Source organism: Mytilus edulis, chromosome 10 (genome assembly GCF_963676685.1).
Source record: "Mytilus edulis chromosome 10, xbMytEdul2.2, whole genome shotgun sequence".
Taxonomy (NCBI): domain Eukaryota; kingdom Metazoa; phylum Mollusca; class Bivalvia; order Mytilida; family Mytilidae; genus Mytilus; species Mytilus edulis.
In genome coordinates this window covers 59,405,829-59,428,454 of record NC_092353.1, presented here as the reverse complement: position 1 = coordinate 59,428,454, position 22,626 = coordinate 59,405,829, and the positions used below count along the sequence as shown (strand labels likewise).

The window sequence follows — 22,626 nt, the reverse complement described above, 5'->3', positions numbered from 1 at the left end:
TCATAGTACAGGAAACAAAACGATGAAGTATCACAAAACAACAAAACAATAAATGAAAAATGGTGAATATATCATCATGATAATAGGGCAGGAAACACTATCTTATGTATTGCGGAAGTTAAACAGTACCAACTCCAGAATGCGCAACTAGAAGAACAGTTTGATTCAGATAAAATGGATGATTATGGTTTTAAATTCAATTTGATCAACATAGTTTTGCATTAACAAACCAGCAATGAAGCTGACGAAAATTGATTATTGGTCATGTAAACGACAAAAAATCGAACTCATCAATCATGAACCGCAATATTTTGATTTTTTCAACAAGCGAGATCCATAACTCTGAAATAGAAAATGTAAAAAAAAAAAGACAATCAAAATTGATCTTTGTTTAGTGGTCTATAACATTTAATTAATATTTGAATCACAACTTTAAAGGTTCTCTGTCTATTATCTAGGAACCACAAAATTTAGAAATTTTACCACAATCAATAGTTTATATTTACACAAGTCATGCCATGCAACTCGAAAGGCCAAAGTGAAACGACGCAAACACATGTTTAGAAAAGAAGCGAAAAACCCAAAGGGATACAAAAAAAACCCAACAAACCCTGATAATGTCATGGCAAAATGAAAAACACAAAAAAACAAAAAAACAATGTTTAACCTGTATTGTATGGTCCACACAAATCCATTAGAATTTCAATCATTTCATTCGACAAATGCGTGTATCATGTCATATGAGTTTATTGACAGTTGTGTTTCACTTGTCCCACTAATTTATAACGTTTGATTTTTTTTAAATTCTTTTTTACATTGCTGTTATTTATAAATATGCCAACATGGTTAATACTCAAATAAAACTGCATGGATCAGGTATGCAGAAAAAAAATTAGACCAAGAGTACACAAAATAAATGAGTTGAATACAAAAAGAGAATAATTATTGTGTTTTAATATATAGAATAGGAAATAAAAGTCAAAACTTATAAAGAATAGAGAAAAAATACATTAGATTAAAACAAAACAAAAAAACAGAAAAAAGAACCGTCCATTTCAACTATCAAATAAGCAAAACATTGCCCATATCTAGCTATCATGGTTATGTATGTATCGAATAGCACATTGAATACAGAAACATACGCATGGATGTGTAATGATAATAGTATGCCTACCACAACTTTGTTGCCAGGCGAAAACATAAAAAAAAACTATTGCTTCACTTTGTAATATTCTTCATCTAAAAGAGAATATGTTAAAGTTACCAACAATTCCCGTTTACATTAACACACCACAATAAATAAATGACAGTGTGTCTACCTAGTGCAAATTACAGTGCCAACTAATATCAACAAACGTATTCTGTTCTGATTGAACCACTAATTGCTTTGATCACAGTCGTTATCATTTTCATCTGTATCACTTATGTTTAAATAATATTCATCATCTATTTCAATATTACTACAATCACTTTGTTCACAACTATCAACTTGTTCGGTAACCGTAGAGTTATCTTCCTTTTGTTGGTTGTTATTGTCACCTGTGAAGGGGTCACTTAGTGTATGGTTATGATCTTCGTCTTCGTCTAAAAATCGAAGTTTGTACGGTAATAGTGGATGCATGCTCGGCCATGGTACATTAGGTCTTTCAAATGAAGCTTTATACCTGCGATCAACCTCAGGCCCTAACATCCCATAAACAGCTTGGCGTATCATATCGTCTCCAAAATAATCGGAAACTAAATTTCTAAGTACATCTTCTCCAGGTACCAAATATATTTTCCATTCCAGGTGCTTTGTTTGTGTTTTCACTTTACTTTTTCTCATTTTAGTTGGAACAACCCTATGAGTAGGTACCTTAGTTTTAGATTTTTTAAGATCAGGTTTCTCACAAAAGTCATTTGTCATACTCAAATCTATTTTATGCAGATTTTTCGATATGACGTTGTTTTGTATACAAATTTGTTTTCTATTGTATTCATTGTCTTGGCTATAATTATATAGTTCATCATTCTCAATATTCAATTCTTCCATATCTCCTGGCTTCTGGCTATGATCAGTATCCTTGATGACATTTTTACTATTTTTTCGTTTTGTTTTTCGTTTTGTTTTTTGTTGTGTGTTCTTATGTTTGCAGAAATCGGATAGTTGTACTGCCCGTTCTTGAGATTCTGGCAGTTGAATTACATCTTTAAGTTTTCTAACGTTGCAACCTTCTTTCAAATTTTGAAGATTTTCAGCTACTTGAAATGCCGTATTATTGAAGACATTTGATAAAATCTCAAGTCGTAATTGCCCTTTTCTGCCCGAAAACAATAAGATATTAAAATAATCGTCATCAGTATTGTTCTCTTTTATTATTTTCCGTATAGCAGATGGAGAATATAGATCTTTTCTCCAGCTAAAAAGAATACATGTGTCTCTCTCTTGCAATGAATCGGATGTGGAATATGTAACAGATTCGAGAAGTGATGTATGTCCATTAAATACAAATTTCTTTATGCTTTGTGATTTTATTTCGACACTTACTCCGCGATGAAATGGTCCCTGAAAAATCAAACAAATTACTGTCAAGAAAGTATGAAAAATGAAGAAAACAATATTGTTCTGTTATAAACTCTAGATGACAATGTTTGATATCTTCGTTCGATTATTTTATTGTTTTATTCATTTCCCGTGCATATTCTGTGCGGCTAACGAGTTAGGATTAAGGAATTCTTTTTCTGTATATGCTTATTGTCTTTAGTTGAATGCTTTATTAACAATATACATGTAAGATAAATCCCATACATCACTTTGTCTCATTATGACATAGTACCACAATATGTGATGATGCAATACAATACATTCTACTATATGTAAACAATAACAATGTTGTATACAAAAACATTTATATTTACTAAATACCACTCAATGTTATTTTCCGAAACTAAATTTCTCTCAAACTTTAGGTACGGCAAGTTATTGTATGAAGGACCCAAGAAATAGTTTAATATTTGGCGGAACATTATGCATGCCAAATTTGGGAAATCTTGTGGTATACTTTGTTTTATGTGTTACTTATTTATATACTAGTGACATATTCTTTTTAAAAAACAACTTTACCTCATTTTTTGGGTAACCTAAAACGAGAAAAAAATATGAGAGTAATAACGATTTTAAGACTTAAAAAATGTTATAAAAAGGCATATTTACGTTGATATGTTTACAATATTTCTTGTGTTACATATGTTTTTCGGTTATTTTTTGTACATAAATTAGACCGTTAGTTTTCTCGTTTGAATTGTTTTACATTTGTCATTTCGGGGCTTTCTATAGCTGACTTTGTGGTATGGTATTTGCTCATTAGTGAAGACTGTAGGGTGACCTGAAGTTTTTAATTTTTGTGTCATTTGGTCCCTTGTGCAGAGTTGTCTCATTTTCAATCATACAACATCTTCTTTTTATTAATGATATTCATCTGCATGTCCGATATTAGTGTTTAAAACAATATCCAGCTGAAATAAATGAGCTGGTGAGTTTTCAAACAAGTATTGAAGTGTCCTATGACCGTTATACAAGCAGGTATATGCACTGAGAACAATTTTAATTTATAGTATAATACAGGTTTGTACCAAGTTCCACAGAACTAAGACAAAAAATTGCATACCTTCGACTAAAGAATGAATATCTTCTTTGCGTGTAAAGGGTGACCATTGATCATTCATCTTTAAGAATTCACAATTTAAATTATCTAGAAAAGATGGGAAAAATAGAATGAAGTGTTATACATTTCAGATTGATTTAAAAATAAATAAATCGACGAACCAGGGGTATGTCAAAGAACGTCTCGTCCTTTTTCTAAAAAAGTTTCTTTAGAATATACCAAGACCAAGTTGATAAATTATCCATATCAACTTCACAAATAAAACACGATGGTTTGGAAATATAAATTATGGGAACTGAAGTTGTTTATAATCTGAATTACGCGATATTATTTCTTTATTTGTCTTTAGGAATATAACTTTAACTGCTTAAACTGTTTTTGATGATATTCATTGACGTAGCTCTGTACTATGTGCTATGGTAAAATTTTGTAGTCTTGTTTTTCATTTTTGCTAAGTTCAACGTGCTTGGTCTATATCCCTTTTAGTGTTTCCTTGTTACATATGACGTGGCTTTGTACTTATACATCCTGTCATTGTGATATTGTCCTATGGTAAATTTTTATATTGTTGTTTTTCATTTTTACTAGTGTGCTTTGTCGACATTCCATTTTGTGTTTCTTAGTTACATACTTGTTTGTTTTTGTATGATTCAGATTAAAACACAATGTTGACTGCTGTATGCACATTTTTGACATTTTTGCCTATAATGTTTGTTTGTTTTTTCAATATAATAGAATTTTATGCTAAGTATAAGTGAGAGCTTTAGGTAGCTATAAAACCAGGTCTAATCCACCATTTGTTTACAGAAGAAAATTAAAGTTTTTTCCTCATTCGTTTGATGTGTTTGAGCTATTGATTTTGCGATTCGTATGGACTTTGCATTTTCCTCGGCGTTCGGTATTTTTGTGATTTTCTTTTAAAAGATACTGCTTAATCTATCCATTTTCATGTACAGTTAACTGGCAGATTGTAGGTTCAATTTTACATTATATATTAAACATGTTCAAGTATACCTTATAATGACATATGTACTAAATTTTAAATCTATTCTTTGTGAGTACATTAAATCAAAACGATTGTAATTTGACATGCCAAAACACAAATGGACATCCGTGATATATCCACGGTTGCTGAAAGTGACAATAAAGCCTTATGCCACAAGTCAAACTGAAACAATTTACTAAAAGTAAGCTTAACCAAATTAAATCGTAAATGGTAAACTTAAACTTAGTGCTGTAGTGTATTGTGCCATGGGTACTTCTGTCGATCACAAATTGGTACAACCATATTTTTTTTTGTTCAAAGGAAATCAAGTTGTATTACATTTGATTTGTTATATACACAATAAAAAAAATGTTGTGGTTTACCATCTTTGCCGCAAGTTTATTGTTTTCTACTTAGTATCAAATTAATACAGAAATCAATTTTGTTACACCTTGTGATTATATTTTTTGGCAATCGTCAATGGCAGTCAGCAGCAGGGTTTAAGAACATCAGTTGTTCGACCTGCTACTCAAATGCGTTTTTGTTTGGTTTGTATTTAGATCACTCTGCAACGAAATTTATTACATGCACACGTATAAAAATTGCGATTATTATCCAACGCAATCATAAGTTTGAACGTTGTTTTCAATTTAGACTTGTTTATATATATGTATATATATATGCATACAAACAACGTACCTGCATCTGTCTGACATTTCTGGTTAGAAAATTGCAAAGTTGGTTTTTGGTTGAGATCGCTTTTTCTTCTATTTCTTGAAACATCTTGAAAAAAATGTGTGTCATAAATCCAACTTATTGATAAACAACATACAACACAAAACTTAAGGCAACTTCAAAGATAATTGGATCAACACAATCAAAGCTTTACAATGTCATCATAGAAATTAACAAATCATTATAAATTGTAAAACGGGTTGTGAAAAGCTGTTGAAAATATGTGAACCAATTAACTAAGCAATACCACAATCTGTTAGTAGTCCTGTTAATATATGTATTATTATCTTTTGTATAGTTTCTTTAAACATTGGACTTGGGCTTCTTTAAAATTGAGTTTTATTGTGCGTATTGATATGTGCTTGTTGAATCTACATTGGCTAGATGTATCGGGGAGGGTTGAGATCTAACTAAACATATTTGTCCACGCTGTATGTTGCGCCTGTCCCAAGTCAGGAGCATTTGATTTTCTTAGTCTTGTAGGATTTTTGAGTTTTAAGTCATTTATATGGTTTTGAGTTAATATGGCGTCCATTTTCACTGAACTAAAACACTTGGTTGTAAATGGTAGGTAATGTTGATTTCAGTGGTTCTTTATCGTAATTCTGTTGGAGCAGCTTTTTTATTTGTAAGGAGTATACCCTGCTAACGAAATCCTTTTAATGTTAGTTATGATAAAGCCTTTTTATGTTTAAAGGCCAGCTGAAGCACGATTTTCTCACTGCATGGAAGACCCATTAGTGGCTTTTGGCTGTTATCTGCTCTTTGGTAGAGTTGTTGTCTCGTTTGCACATTCTCATTTCCATACTCAATTTTATTTCCTTATAACTGCTATCATTTTTTGCTGCAACGCGTAGTGAAGAGGAATTCATATATGAGAGTTTTCAAATTTGGGACTATTTTCTGTGTGTTTATTAAATAAGCATTCATCATTGACTGACTGTAAGTGACAATAATAGATGCAAATGTGACAAGTATTAGGTCAATAATATTATTTTGTGAAAAAATAGAACAACATACCCGCAACATAACCAAAATACGCATAAAATTCCGTTCGATTCTCTGTTTTAGTGAAATATTCCATCAGAGCATTTACTGGCAGACTAATCTTAATTTTTGATCTGCCTTCACCATCTGTGAATGTATAACTACATGTATAGAAATGAATATAAGAAAACGTAAAATAGAATCCATATGCTGGTAATATATAAGAAAATTATAAAAAAAAATAACGGTTTCATCTCATCCCTTTTACTAGTACTTTCACTGCTTTCGCGTCTGGCGTATATACAAAATTTAGTCCTGGTATCTATGATGAGTTTATTCATATATATTCAGGTAATGTGACTTGTATACATAAGTATAATATAAAACAATTGATGGACGTTAACAATAGTATGACGTTAACAAATATAAGGGAGACTAATAATGTCATTTTAAGTCTTTAAAAATGTTACGTTAAAATCAATTCTTGAAATGCTGTAGTCTCCATATAAATAATGATCTTCAATTGTTCGAATCCCGAGTATTCAAATACATACGTAAGTAGACAAGAAAAAGTTAAGTAGAATCCGTATGCTGGTAACATATAAGAAAATTAATACATATAATAATGATAGAAATGAGAGGATATAATTATAAATCAACAGAATAGATGTATTTAATATATCTTAATAAAGGACGGTACCTTCATAAGGATCATGTCACATCCGAAGGATATTGAAATTTACGACTGCAGAAAATATCATCCGATCATTGATGAAATCATTACACTATTATATTCTGACCTCATTCATTTTTCCATTTTCTTTCGGTCAATTTCAACTTTCTTTGAATCCCACTATACTTTTCAACATTCATGTTATAAAGAAGATGTGGTATGAGTGTCAATGAGACAACTCTCCATCCAAGTCACAAATTATAAAAGTAAACCGTTAAAGGTCGAAGTACGGTCTTCAACACGGTGCCTTGGCTCACACTGAACAGCAAGCTGTACATGGCCCCAACAATGATTAATGTCCCACCTTTCAAACAAGGGAACCAACGGTCTAATCTATATAGAAAACGAAAAACTGGAAACATTTATGAACCACATCAACAAACGACAACTACTGAACATCAGATTCCTGACTTAGGACAGATGCAAACAATTGCAGCGGGTTTACAAAAATTTAAAAGGTACCAACCTTCACCCTTATCTGAACCAACAGTGTAACATCACAACATCGAAGACACAATACAAAATATCAATTGAAATGGCTTAACTCAATCAAAAGACATATCAACACAAGTGAACATGCAATAAACGAATAAATTTGATCTAATGTAAAAACAAAATCAATAACATAAGGCACTATTAATGTTAAAAAATGCCAAAAATAAATGTATGAACAGGCACTTGGATAGTTAGGAGTTAATCTCTTTATAGATTAAATGAACGCGTGTGCATGAATTTACCATGGTGACCTCGGCATTGTATTTACATAGGTAACAACTTAATAATCGACAACATGGGCTATCAAAGTGCAAACCAAGGGGAAACATAATAACGGATAAATTGCATTCAAGTTTTTGTAGATATGCAAGTCATTTAAAAAATTTAAATGAGAAGTTGGGTACCTTTCAATTAGGCGACAACAAAATGACATCAATGACTGAAAGTGTTTTTTTAGTTCATTTGTGTTAGACATGGATCTCTCTTTGCAAGTATATGTATTTTTCTAACATAAAAACAGTATGGCCATGCTATAAACGCTGCCAGCTCCCTGTAGAATTTATCTCATGTTTACCTTGATTCCAAGTAATTTGGAGTCTCTTGTTTTCTTGTCCTCAATGCTCTTCAACTTTGTACTTGTTTGGCTTTATACATATTTTTGAGCGTCACTGGTGAGTCTTGTGTAGACGAAACGCGCGTCTGGCGTACTAAATTATAATCCTAGTACCTTTGATAACTATCTTAAAGAATGGTGATATTCCTGTAGTTAGTGACTGCACTATGTAGGTGTTTATTGTATCTTTTATATTGATTACATTTGTTACATTATATTCCTGTACTGTGTAAGGCTGTCATCTAGAGATGTGTCATTCGATTTTCTTTGTATTTGTACGTCTATTATTTTTTTCGACGGAAATTTTTTTTTTAGTTGCAATCGGTGTGATATGTTTTACTATCTACTCGTACATATGGAATTATTCTATTTTTTTTTTAGTTTTATTACCTGTATATGTGATAAAACCTATCTTCTCTCCTTCCTGAACTATTTCAATATCTGGATAAACAAAGATTTTAGCAGTTGCAAAATATCCACATAGCGTCTGATAAAACGATTTTACAGTGACTGGACCTAAAATGAAGATATTGTATCAATAATAACCAGTAAAACTGTTGTTTGAACATCTAGAAAAAAGACATATCAATGACCTTAAACATTTTCATTAGGTGTATACGGACTCTCACTTTTGCTATATTCAATGATATAAGTACCACTAATTAATAAATTCATTAATACATGTTTAACTGTTTCACGTTCAGAAATGTAAATTTTTAATGTTCATCAGATTTAAACTATATCCCTTTTGGTTGATAATATCCAATGTGATGCTTTAAATAACGAAATACTTACTTTGAGCTGAAATAGATATACTCTCATAATTTGGACAAGTACTGGCTTCATTATTGTGAACAGTCTGCCTTCTGTAATCAGTAATGTAAAATTTTAAATAAATTAAGAAGAAACATAAACAAAATAATATGGCTACACGACTAATAAAAACATCAAACATATCTTTAAATGGTATTAGTTCAAAAAATTGTTGCGTATACCATAAAAATTGCAATGCACAAAAGAAATTTGTATTTGAAGGAAAATTACAAAAGCAACCAAAATTAAAGCATTCTCCATGGACATTTGAAAACCAGTTACGTATGCCAATAAACTCTAAAAAATAATTTGAATGCTAGCACACATAGGAACTGACGGACAAGTTCTATTGTCATTTTTCTTAACAGAATAAAGAATAAAATAATAGAAATACCGAAATACAAGAAATATTTAAATCAGCAAGTCCCGTACCAAATGACAAAAAAAAGTCTCAAACACATCAATTTAATATAAAAAAAAACTGTCATCTTCCGGACTTGGTACAGGCATTTCCTTATGTAGAAAATGGTGGATTATACCTGGTTTTAAAGCTAGCTAAACCTCTCACTTGTATGACAGTCAAACCAAATTTCATTATATTGGCAACAATATATGAACAAAACCAACAGACGTAAGTGGTACAAATGTCCAAAATATGGGGAAAATTAGTCTACATTGTGTTATAATCTTAATCACAATTGAAATACATGCTATATGTAATAAATACAGCTGTTATAATTAAGTCATCATATATACCAGGACTAAAATTTTATATTTACGCCAGACGCGCGTTTCGTCTACAAAAGACGCTTGTATAAAAAAAATGTTTAAAAGGCCAAATAGAGTATGGAGTTGAGGAGCATTGAGGACCAAAAATTCGTAATTTTTTTGGAAATACAGCTAAGGTAATCTATTCCCGAGGTAGAAAAGCCTTAGTTTTTCAAAAATTTCTAGTTTGTTAACAGATATAACTTTGTACACAGACAAATGGTTAACATTTTCCTCTTATCTTGGAAACTGTTAGAAATATAAAGAAAGCAAATCTTTACATCGAAATGTTTACACATATAACAGTTATGGCTGCTTTTGAGCATCATCTATTGCCGTTACGTTAAACAGTTCTATATTAGCTGAAAATCAACATACGTGTAGTATAAGTAAATAAAAGTCAAAACACAATCAGTTTCAAATATACAAATAAAATCCATATATGTCAAAGAGAGAAAAATTGCATAGAATTAAACAATATACTGAGGACTAGCCCCCAGGGGGACGCAACTTCAGGAAATCGCCCAAGATACATAATTCCAAAAGGGAATATCATTCTTATCCGCACCAATATTATACCTTGGGGCAAAGACATTACGCATTCATTACTCACCACATTTATATGGGAAACCTGGTAAACGTTTCCACGGGTTGAACAAAGGCGAAAAGCAGTTTCGTTTCAACATACATTGATATAAGCATGCTTAGTTATACTTATTATTAAGACAACGATGACGGAGATATTATTTTTCGTGCTGGAATGAACCAGAAAAGGTTAAATAAATTAAGTTTACATTTATTTAAAAGTCCGCACTTTGAATCAAAATAATTTTGCAAAGGAGCTTAAAGAAATATAGATAGATATACTTTAGTTTTCGTCATGGACTATTAAATATAAATATAAAACCGTTTTAAACCTTAACAAATATTGTACTGTACAATGTAAATGTATTGGCAATTGGTCAGAGAAGTAATTATTGACCTGTATTTTCAAATAACCTGATATGGTTTTGAGCATAAGTCTTATAAAATGCAATTATTTTTTGTAATTTTAGTCTTATTTTGAACACCACATGGATAATTCGTGTATAGGACTATAAATTCCGCCGTTGTAATGACGTTTAAATATTATAAAAAGTAGTAAAGTCAATTACTGTATATAAAAGGTAGTAGTTTGAATTGATTTAGTCGAAATGCATTCAGGGACCAGACTAAAATGATCACACTCGAACTCGTGGTCAACTAAGTCATAAACCCTTCCAAATGAAGTACGTTAATAGTGAACGACATATATAATATAAAAAAGTATTTAAGAAGATAGAAATACCAGTAATAACTCCGAGGGGTGTGCCTTTTCCCCTTAAAGAATGTACCCATTTTAATAGAACTTTCACTGAAATTCAGAACCTATAGCTAAATTATATTAAAGAATGAATGACCTATACTTATATACAAGTTAGGAGACAAATTTCCGGGGTTCATTTAGCGAACTATTTGAAAGATGAACTTGCAAATAAACTGATTAGATTTAATATGATAATTGACCATTTATAACCAAAGATTCTAAATAATATATCTATATATGATATGTAATTCATACACACCCTAAATCAATATATGGTTATCAAACATAAATGCTCTTTAATATAGAATGTTATCAAAAAGAGTCACTTTTATATTAAATCTTGCAATATTATGACCCATATTTTTGGCACATCCTCTTGTAACAAATAATTTGAAGTGAACCCCCTGGATCAACCATAATCATCATTCAAACCCTGGTCTACCCCCATGTCTTATTGAGATTGATACATTTATTCTAAGTATAGAACATACAACAAAAGTGTTCTTGGAAAACCTACAAAAAATATAATAGGTGGAATGTTAACTCGCTTGACAAGTTTAAACGGAAATAAACATCTGTCGAGGCAAACACGTCTATTAAACGTTTTGAATTAACATACTGTACCGACACATATTATTAGTATCTCGTTTCAAATATGTTGATTATGGTTACTCTAAGGTTACTGTAAAGTTTCCTTATATTTTAATTAAATTCTATATTGAACGAAAAAAAACAGTCTACTCATTTCACCTACCTTGAGTTTATATCGGCCATACTGCGGAAATACGTTTTAAATCATAAACGTAGTGTTAAAGGACGTAGCTATTAATACAAGTGGAAATTCCCAATCCTATATTTAAACATTTTTTAATATCGACACATTTACATGTAATAACATGACTTTTGTATTATGTGTTTAAAAGGTAAGAAATTCCTTTTTGATCGTTTTGCAATGAACTGTATTGTAGCAAAATAATAATGATTACCAATAGTTTGAAATTATATATTAATTATATATTAATCACGTGACTCAATTAATTGTCAGTTGACCAACTTTACTGAACGAAAGTAAGTTTATAGGAAATCGAAATTGCATAAGTTTTTTGTTCGCAGGAAACCAACATATAATAACATGGCAAACACTTGATATATTGAAAGTAAAATATTGAGCAGAATATAAATTAGTGTAGTCAATGCACATAGAACACAATTGATATCGAAAGTACAAAAAAAAAAACCCCAAAACATTTCAAAGCCTTCAATCAACTTGCACAAAAACAAAACTGTTATTGGAGGAACATTCTAAAAGCGACCATAATAATAATAATAATAATAATAATAGTAATAATAATATTGATAATGATAGTAATAATAATAATAATAATATTGATAATGATAATGATAATATTAAAGCTAATAATAATAATAATAATAATAATAATAATAATAATAATAATAATAATAATAATAATAATAATAATAATAATAATAATAATAATAATAATAATAATAATAATAATAATAATGATAATGATAATAATAATAATAATAATAATAATAATAATAATAATAATAATAATAATAATAATAATAATAATAATAATAATAATGATAATTATCATAAAAATGATAATACTACTACAACAACTAATAATAATGGAAATAATAATTAAAAAAAAATAATAATGATAGTAAAAATGATTACAATAATAATAAGTATTTCTAGTATTGATTGCAATTAATGAAATATTTACAAATACAAGAAGAACTATAAAGCTTGTGCATGTCAAGTTATGTGACATTTTTTCTTTTCTTTCAGATGAAACATGATAGAAGTATCACTGGGGTCGGAAATGACTGACTTATAAGGTATATACCTTATAAACTAATTGACAGATTGAAACTTTTTTAATATCTTTTTTTTTATTTAAAGAAAGGTAGGCTTTCAAAATAAGAAAAAATATATAAAAAAAATCAATGATCTAGAAATGTTGACTCTGCTAACAGAGAACTGGTGATTGAGATTTCATTACTCTAAAAGTTTGTTTCTTTCTAGATAATGAATGCTTTATGCTGACTGTTTACATAAGTGTATGCGATGGGCAGTTGTCTCCTTGACACCTGTGATTAAGATTTTATCACTTCAATATTTTCTAAACGATGAATGCTTGATGCTGACTGTTTACATAAATGTATGTGACTGCCAGTTCTCTCATTGGCAACCATACTAAATATCTTCATTCTTTATCATTCAAGTTAAAAAATTACTACATGGATCTTGTACATGTAAATGGTATGATGGGTTATTATTCAAATTATCTCATTTTTAATGTAGATTTGGACCGTTAGTTTTCCCATTTGAATGGTTTTACACTAGGAGTATTTTGGAGCCCTTTATAGCTTGATGCTCGATGTTGAAGGCCGTACTTTGACCTATAATGGTTTCCTTTTATATATTGCTCCTTGGATGGAGAATTGTGTTATTGGCTTTAATTTATGCTTCATCTTCTTATGTCTATATAATCAATTATTTCTGTTTTTATTGAAACAATTGCTTTGATAACATTTATTTTCAGTATGGAATATAATAAAAGAACGCTGAATCAGAAATATAGATTATTAGAACGAGGTCTATCCTGTCAACGACCACCTCTACAAAACATATAGCAGATATAAAGTTTTTGCTACCCAAAATGGACTTTAGAATGAAATGTAATTTGTATGACAAGGAGTATGAAAATGATTCGCAAAGTCATAATAATTACTTTAGTAATCAGCCGGATGTTAAAGTCGATTATGGTTTTTGGTTTTTTTAAATCAGCAAATATTTAAATATGAATCATTTTGGAAAGAAATATCCAAATAAAAGTCAGTATTCTCTTTTAAAACATTTTGTCAAATTGAAGATAATTCAACACCGTGTTGAAAATATTTTAAGACATTCAATAAAGAAATGCTTTTATCTCATTTTTAAGCGTTATCGAAGGAAATTAGCAATACAACTGTTTTTAGATTATTTTATAAAGAATCAGCAATATTTTCACACAAGAACAAAAAATCATGCAAAACGAATTCGAAAATGTTCGAAGGAAGATAAGTGTATAAGAAATCAATCAAAAATCAATTCTATAATTAAAACAAAAACGGTTGGGGAAAAAGAAACAAGTTCTAATAGTAAAAACGAACCAGAAACTTATTACAGAAATAACACTGAGTTTGCAAACGATACCGATAGATATGGAAGTAGTTTCTCAAAGGTACCCACACTTCGAAATGATGGCATTTACACAAGAAGAACAATTAAAATGAGCAGTCCCTTTGAAAGACAACGTTCACTTACGAAATGGATATATGGAGAAGTAAACCAAATTTTGCAAGCAGGGTTTAAATATACTGGAAAATTAGACTTACTTTACTGCGAAACGTGTGAAACTAGGACATCATATCTTGAATGGATGGGAGAAAAGACGCCATCTGAGGCACATTATAATATGAGTCCTCATTGTGAACTTGCTAAGTCACAAACTCAGTTCAACGTGAATAATGTCTTATATAATAGAGATTATTTGTATCCGAAGTATGAACATTCGTATGAACGTGTTTCTTCGTTTGGCAAATGGCAGTATGGCGACATCCAATCATACACAAGACTGGTTAATGCAGGATTTTTCTATAAAGGTAATGCTATAGCATATAGTTAAATAGTATACTATCGAAATTGAAAAACTTTTAGTTAAGCAAATGGGAAGCACCATTATTAATCAATAAAAAAAAATGACAAGGCAAACGAAAAAAGTAAAACAATAATTATTTTTGATCGTTTAACATGACCCATATTTTTTTTCAATAAAATCTATGGCGAACGAACATGATACTATATTAATAAATAAATAAAGGCAACAGTAGTATACCGCTGTTCAAAACTCATAAATCCATGGACAAAAAACAAAATCAGGATAACAAACTAAAACCGAGGGAAACGCATTAAATATAAGAGGAAAACAACGACATAACACTAAAATGTAACACACATAGACAAAATTCCACGAGAATAACAAATATAACATCAACTCTACTAACAAAAACATCGAAGAAAGTAAAGGTGGTTGAAAATGTTGCGCGCAATCTGTTTTAAGTTTTTCAAAGGAAAATGCGATGATTAAATAAAACTTTTAACCAGTTGTTCTTATCTTTATCTTTATCATCACATACACTATATTCATCGCCGTATGCCTCGCAGCATTTTTCCACGATACATTTTTACATATTATGTATTTTTTCCGAGTCATCTTTCAATTCTTTTTGCCATTAGACGTTTAACCGAGTTCACAAATTATGATGAATTGACTTATCTTACCAAAAAGTAAAACAGCATAAATACCGAACTCATAGGGAAATTCATAACGAAAAGTCCTTTGAAAAATAGCAAAATTAAAAGCTCAGACACATAAAACAAATGGAAAAACAACTGTCATATAATTAACCTGGAACATGAATGACGGTCTGGATGGTGGGGGGTCTGTTATTCTGTAAACATTAAATTTTCACCCCTTTTTACTCTAATCTTTAAAAAATTAACCCCTTTTTCCTCTAATCTACAAAGAATTAGACCACGGATTTCTCTAATCTTCATTTTGTTTGCCCGTTATTCTCTAATCTTCATTTTTTTAAGGGCATTATTCTTTAATCATTTAACCCCATCCAAACCCTCATGCATTTCCTTAAAAATGATGGAATAAACCTTGTTTTATAGCTATAGTTAGTATTGGTAACTTTGGAAGCGCAGTATTTCTAAATTTAAAAAAAACCAAAGTCAGTTTCATGTGAAAATCATTGCACATTTTGTTTAAAGAGAAATAAGAGATCATCTGTAGAAACCTAAAAAATAAGCATTCTCTTTACCTCTCTGATCTAGTTGTTGTTGTTATGTTTTTGTCCTCCACATAAGGTAAAATGAAGAAAAAAGTAAATTTTTCTGGAAAATGACACCAATAATAGTTATTTAAATATATAATAGAAACCAAGATCTAACTGCTGCATACATTTGGTGGAATATTTGATTCAGAATATCTATTTATGCATCGAATAAAGAGATGAATCATTATATCATGTAAATTCAACTGATTCATATCAAGGAAAATTCCTAATATTACTGCAGGTTGGTCAGACTATACTGTTTGTTTTTGTTGTGGACTTTGGGTTGCAGAATGGGAAAAAGACGAAGATCCTTGGAAAGTCCATGCTAAATACTGTCCTGTGTGCTTGTTTCTGAAAAAGTCAAAAGGCCTGAAATATATAAGGGATATACAGACCGAATGGAGAAAGGTAAAGAAAAAAACACGTGTTGAATTTCGTTCGTCCAATGACATTTTCTGTATTAATTTTCTCCACGAAAGCTGAAATCTATATAATAAAAAACCGGGGAGATTCAAATAAGTAGAAACGCCATAAACGTGATGAGCTATAAAACCAATTGAAAACATGCACAGTTTTTTCCGAGGTCAACTAAACCTAACAGACAGGAATCTTAGTTTAAACAAATATTAACTTGATTTATTAACGGTAAATTGATGCCAAAACATATACAAGAAATCATGTCAGTACCACAGCATTGGCATGTGAACTGATGGTACCCTATGATATACACTATCAATTATCAGTGGTATGAACTCAGTGATATATATAGTAATAGAAACTAACAAACTCTTTTTACCTTCATCGAGATCGCCAAAATCATTACCTTTGAAAGCCGAGAATGTTAAGAAACGTAGAAATACTCATAACTAAATAGTTTAAAGATTTCATGATCAGCAATCTGACTATGTGTGTATATTGATGAGGAAATCGATGATGTAGTATATATTTTCCAGTGGCAAATATAACATGATTATAAGGATGAGTAAATGTAAAAAGTAAAATACCAAAATATTGAACTTTAACGAAAATTCAAGACGGAAAGTCCCTTAACTGTTTCTGTTGTGTCGTTGTTCTCCTCTTATATTTGACGAGTTTCCCTCAGTTTTATTCTGTAACCCTGATTTGTTTTTTCTTCAAACGATTTATGAATTTTATACAGCGGTATAGTCTGTTACCTTTATTGAACTTATGGCAAATTCACAAAATCAAAAACATCAACGAGTTAAAATAATTGTCAAATTCCTGACTTGATACAGTGAATTCCTTATGTAGAAAATGGTGGATTTAACCTGATTTTATAGCCATTCAAACCTCTCACTTGTATAACAGTCGCATAATATTCTGTTTTATCAATGTTTATTGACAACAACGTTTGAGCACAACACAGACATAATTGGTGACACATTATAAGAACATGTCAACAAACAAAAACAAAATGGCTTGTTGTCTCTCTATACACATGATAGACAAAACACATAAGCTAAGTTTGGTAAAAAAAATATGTTTGTACTTAATCGAAACGCTCAGATAATATGAACACTTGTAACACTACTCTGACCCATTATTCTAAAGCAGGAATATTGCATACATTCCATAGAAGTAGCAAATTTTATATCCATGGTTGTCTCGATCTAGATAAAAAAAAAAAACATTCCCACTCCCTAAACAATTTGCCTCGATAATACTACGCTTGACTACATACATCGGAAACAGTTCGCAAATAACGAATTAAACAGATCAACTTTTCGAATTAAAATGTATTTGCCAAAATACCATAATATGCCCGTCAAATTCTTTCATCATAAAATGTTATGACACAAGTTTTAATTTGAGGAAACATGCTTATAAGTAAGCTATTTGAAGATGTACATGTATCACTTGCAATATAAACTGTATTCAGCGCATATCAATTAAATAAAAAATATATTATATATGGTATCTATCTTTTACTATATTACAGATTTACAAACCCTTAAAGCCATCAATGGAAGACGAAGCAAACAGAATCAAAACATTTCAATTGTCGGATGAGTATAATTGGAGTAAAAAGGCTGAGCCACTTGCAAAAGCTGGTTTCTTTCTAGGTTTATGTTGTAATGCAAACATACATTTTTTTTTATTCCAAAAGATCATACAACACACATTGTAATTTATTTTTATATATAGAAAAACTTTTCAGAAATAAATCAAACATATTTTTATGTAATAATAAGCAAATTCCTTAAAGGATAACCACCCTTTTCGACAGTCGGTGCGCAGAAAAGAGTTTTAAAGAGTAAAACGATCAATTTCATGCTTAGTTTACACATACAATGTATTCATTTTTTCTATCAAATTGTTGATTAATTAATTGTTGATCAGTAATTGATAGTAACAAAATCTAAGAACTTGGATATACCAAAGAGGAAGAGTAATTCGTTTTGATAGTTATGATCATCTGTGTTAACATAATTATTTACATTTGGAATACAAGGTAGCAATTATTGTGCCATCGGCAACATTACTAACATTTTCTAAATTAACCACTTTTTATAATAAAAATACAGTTATGCGTGGTGTTAGTACTTTATCAATCTATTTAAAAATTGAGCCAAATAGTATCACGACCAACTACGTACGCATTTTGTTTATGTCATCCATGCCGACCGTAATTCCACATCAAATTTACGAAATATTGGAAGTTTTTTTCGAATAATTAGAAAATATTTCAATGGGTTTTAAAATGTATTTTCTCAATAAATTCACTGCAGTTCTTCACAGATAGATAAAATAATATTGCACCCTTACATCTAATCACATCGCTCCTACGTTGACTTCCTTCACCTGTCTCTTGGTTACACATAAGGCCAACATATTGCTGGGAAAATGTAATACTACTTTTTTCCTTATACATAGAAGACATACATAAAACTATGATAATGATGACGACGACGACGATAATGCGTGATAATGAGGTCAAATTATCTTTCTTTTTGTAGAATGCATTGCAGGAGAAAAACTAAAAGTAGTGTGTCATTACTGTAATTGCCAGCTAGAACCATGTATACATGACTGTGATCCTTGGCTTGAGCACGTTAAACGAATGACAGAATGTAAATTTGTGGAAATAAGGAAAGGAAAGAAATTTATTTCAAGGATATTAGCTAGGTAAGACTAACTTCAATTCGTGTTTGTTTGACTTTAATTCATTCATATTCGCAATGTATTGATCAGTTTTAACTTATATATTACTTCTTATGATACATTCAAAACAAATATCCTGGCTGTCCTACCGAAATTACCACTAGGCTGAGACAGTTAATGCAAACTAGATATGCACGATTTGTCTTTCTTGTCGTTTTGCACTTTCAGTGTTTAAAAATTGTCTTTTTGGTATTAATGTGTTATTATAAAACAGTCTTTATAATAAAAACCCATTATAGATACCAGGTTTTAATTTGTTCACCAGACTTCGAAATACTGATCAGTGGCGCTCGAATAAAACAAGTAGAAAAGGACAGTTAAATACAAAGTTCAAGAGGTTCAAGGACCCAGAGTTCGAATGATTTTGCCATTTACTTACTGTATTTTAAACAATCCATAGCTTTTAAAAAACAGTTGGTTTTAAAATATAACGATATCAATGCTATTTCATGGCAAAACTGAAGTGCTGACGGTGCTGATGGTATAAACCCTATTGTTTCATTTCATAATTTCCATTTCTTTTTACTCCCGTCTTTATTAATTTCTAGTGTGACATTCTTAAAGCCTGTTCAAATGGTTAAACATTTAAGTACAATTTTGTACTTGAATTTGAAAAAAACAAATGTTGCCGTAAAAAAAACAATTGGTTCAAAATACTATAAAATAGCAAAATCAGACACATCTTTCCAATTATATTGATGAATATCATAGATGCATTATCTGCATATGAGGATGACGTTATTTGTGCATTTTTTCTTTATTTCAGCAGAGATAGACCTTAAACTTTTCAAGTCATAAAATTAACTAGTGAATCTTAAAACATTTAACATTTGCAAATACACAAATAAATTGCAAATATATAGTAAGAAGGAAGATGGACGAACATTAGATATTTTTTCAATCTGATAAGCATTAGTACAATATTTGGAACTACTGCATGTACAGTACATCTAGGAAGGAATGCATGTATAGACATGCTAGCGATCCCTTAGTTCTGCAAATGATCCAAGTAGCACGATTACATGTTACCTTCATGTTAAATAAACACGAAGAAACATGAAGGTAAAATCGATATTGGATTTGAAAAACAAAAATTAGCATGTGTTTAAATACATTGTCTTACATGTATATAAGTCTTTGGAAATATATTCCTCATACACAAGTTCCTGCCGATATTTCATATATCTGATATTGAGAATTAGGAGATACAAATTACACAATATCTGATCAAGCTACTAATTTAGAAATACACAAAATAATTCAGACACACAAAACGAAGTATGGCGATAAAATAATAAGTCTTCTAGTGGCTAGTGGAACAATCTTCTCACTGATGAAAACAGGAGTTCATAGAACTAATGGGCTGAACCGGACATTTTACTCATTGATGAAAACAGGTGTTCATGGATCTTATGAGCTTTACTGGACATTTTGCTCAATTATGAACACAGACGTTCATGGACCTCATTGGCTAAACCCGATAATTTACCCACTGATAAAAACAGGCGTGTATAGAGCCTATAGGCTAAACCAGACATTATATTCATTGACAAAAAAAGGCGTTCATTGAATGTATATATTTAACCGTACGATCTAGAAAACAATAAAAAAAAAAAAGGGTGCTCATCATGAAGCTAACGGGATAATCTAGACATTCTACTGATTAATGATAAAAGCTTTCATGGCACTACTGGACTGAACCTGACATTCTACTACCTGATGGAAACAGGCGTTCACAGAAAGTTTTCAAAACTGAACGATTCGTCTTTTTGAAATAGAATGTAAATATTGTAGAATGTCACCAAGTTCGGAAAACAGCTTTAAATGTAGCAGGTAAAACAAAACGAGTACCTGGTAAATCCAGAGTTTGAAAATTGAATTTATATGTTATTTAGTAAACAGGCATTTGTAAAAGCTATTATTATATTTTTAAATTGCATATTATTAGCAGTAAAGCCAAAATAAATTATAAACATTGTCGAACTAAAGAAGAAAATGTCACTCATTTTATAACCAGATGTCTAGCATAAGAGAGTATGCGTAGATCGTAGTTATATGAATGCAGTAAATAACATATTGACTTTAAAATTGGAAGTGTTAGTGTTATAAGTTCCGAGATGTTATTCTCAATTTTATATAGCATCACCAAACAGCTGAATCTGTGTGTCTTAGTGTGCCTACTAGAATGACAGAAGTATTACTGGCCTTGTATTGCTATGTGGTGTTGACTACCTTACTCCAAATGTAATAATAACCTTGTTTTAAAGATTTAAGTGTGAAATTAACCTTTAAAAGAAAAAAAAAATTGAAACCTTACGTATGTTTAAATGCTTTATGGTGTAAGCTTTTTATTTGGGGATACCAATGTGAATGTGTAATATAAACCATCTTTTCCATGCTGATTTTGTGCCCATATAGTATAGGTTTAGGTTTATAAATCCGTTTTTGGATGAAGTCCTAATTAACAGTAGAAAGATAAAAAAGTTTGATTGACGGTTCCATGATAGCCAATAATATGGAGTCAGCCGTGCAGATAAGAATGAATGAATGTGCCAGATCATGGTATGTTGTATCTAAAATACATGTTATATATAGTTGCATATCTTAAGAGTCAATTACCATTTTTTTTTAAAGCATAATCAGTAACTTATTAACCTGTCAAAAAGAGGTAACACGGTGAATTAAACAGAATCTGCTTACCCCTCCGGAGCATCTGAAATCGTTTTAATTGGGGTTCGTATTGTGCAGTATTTAGTTTCCAAAGTTGTGTGCTGTGTACTGTTGATAGTCTTAATGTCGTTTTTTTTTCATTGCCATTGTCAGTTTGTTTTCGACTTATGAGTTCTACTATCACTTCAAATCTTTCAACTCTCTTTTGCACAACAATTTTCAAATATAAAATAATCATTCGCCGTTTCTTCTACACATAAATTATAAAATAAAATTCATGTGTTTTATATGCACAATTAATCGAATGTCGAAACTCATTTCTACATTAAAATGTTCAATTTTCTAATATTCTATTGATAACCAAATCAAACGGATAGGAAAAAGGGACAGTTCCTTTATATTCTCTCAAACACACCAAACCGCGTACGTCTACTAACGCAGAGAACGATTATTAACTTATATATGTATAACAATATATGTTCATGTTATGCTAAATAGCTTCAGTGCTACACTAGAAAGAATCTATTTGGTTCTTTTTATATTGTTGTTTACAATATTAATGCTTTCACTCATTCCTTTTCAGAAAGAAAAGCTAAAGAAGAATAGGATTTTTGATGATACAAACTTTGAAAATTCACAAACGATTAGATAAATAAACAATTCGTTATTTGAAATTAAATATGCAAATATACTTGAGTCTGAACTGACGATGATTATAATCATAACAACATTGTGATT

General features: G+C 30.4%; 2 protein-coding genes across 4 annotated transcripts; one reads left to right on the top strand and one right to left on the bottom strand.

The window, feature by feature from the left end:
• Window positions 1-654: 654 nt before the first annotated feature.
• On the bottom strand, window positions 655-11,959 carry LOC139491583 (uncharacterized). 2 transcript variants are annotated; one of them, XM_071279339.1, is made up of 8 exons: window positions 11,873-11,959; window positions 8,988-9,058; window positions 8,583-8,708; window positions 6,385-6,498; window positions 5,329-5,412; window positions 3,648-3,731; window positions 3,104-3,120; window positions 655-2,545 (listed from the first exon to the last, which is right to left on the bottom strand). In XM_071279339.1, the coding sequence occupies exons 1-8, from the start codon at window positions 11,890-11,892 to the stop codon at window positions 1,379-1,381; spliced, it is 1,683 nt and encodes a 560-aa protein (XP_071135440.1). In that variant the 5' UTR covers window positions 11,893-11,959; the 3' UTR covers window positions 655-1,378. The 2 variants fall into 2 exon arrangements, with proteins under 2 accessions (XP_071135440.1, XP_071135441.1); XM_071279340.1 differs by lacking the exons at window positions 8,583-8,708; window positions 8,988-9,058; window positions 11,873-11,959 and adding an exon at window positions 7,052-7,162.
• Window positions 11,960-11,981: 22 nt separating this feature from the next.
• Window positions 11,982-21,780, top strand: LOC139491582 (E3 ubiquitin-protein ligase XIAP-like). Of its 2 annotated transcripts, XM_071279338.1 has the most exons (7): window positions 11,982-12,041; window positions 12,938-12,987; window positions 13,695-14,796; window positions 16,277-16,443; window positions 17,996-18,119; window positions 19,014-19,182; window positions 19,985-21,780. In XM_071279338.1, the coding sequence occupies exons 3-7, from the start codon at window positions 13,953-13,955 to the stop codon at window positions 19,998-20,000; spliced, it is 1,320 nt and encodes a 439-aa protein (XP_071135439.1). In that variant the 5' UTR covers window positions 11,982-12,041; window positions 12,938-12,987; window positions 13,695-13,952; the 3' UTR covers window positions 20,001-21,780. The 2 variants fall into 2 exon arrangements, with proteins under 2 accessions (XP_071135439.1, XP_071135438.1); XM_071279337.1 differs by lacking the exon at window positions 11,982-12,041 and having other exon boundaries at window positions 12,936-12,987; window positions 19,988-20,081.
• The last annotated feature ends 846 nt before the right edge of the window (window positions 21,781-22,626 follow it).

Bases quoted from the DNA above. Each gene is read 5' to 3' on its own strand.
- LOC139491582 (XM_071279338.1), top strand. From the start codon at position 13,953: ATGAATCATTTTGGAAAGAAATATCCAAATAAAAGTCAGTATTCTCTT. The intron at 16,444-17,995 runs GTAAAGAAAAAA...ACTATATTACAG, and splicing joins TACAGACCGAATGGAGAAAG to ATTTACAAACCCTTAAAGCC. The intron at 18,120-19,013 runs GTTTATGTTGTA...TTCTTTTTGTAG, and splicing joins AAAAGCTGGTTTCTTTCTAG to AATGCATTGCAGGAGAAAAA.
- LOC139491583 (XM_071279339.1), bottom strand. From the start codon at position 11,892: ATGGCCGATATAAACTCAAG. The intron at 8,709-8,987 runs GTAAGTATTTCG...TCTTCATTTTAG, and splicing joins TATATCTATTTCAGCTCAAA to GTCCAGTCACTGTAAAATCG. The intron at 5,413-6,384 runs GTATGTTGTTCT...ATTTTTTTCAAG, and splicing joins GTATTTTGGTTATGTTGCGG to ATGTTTCAAGAAATAGAAGA.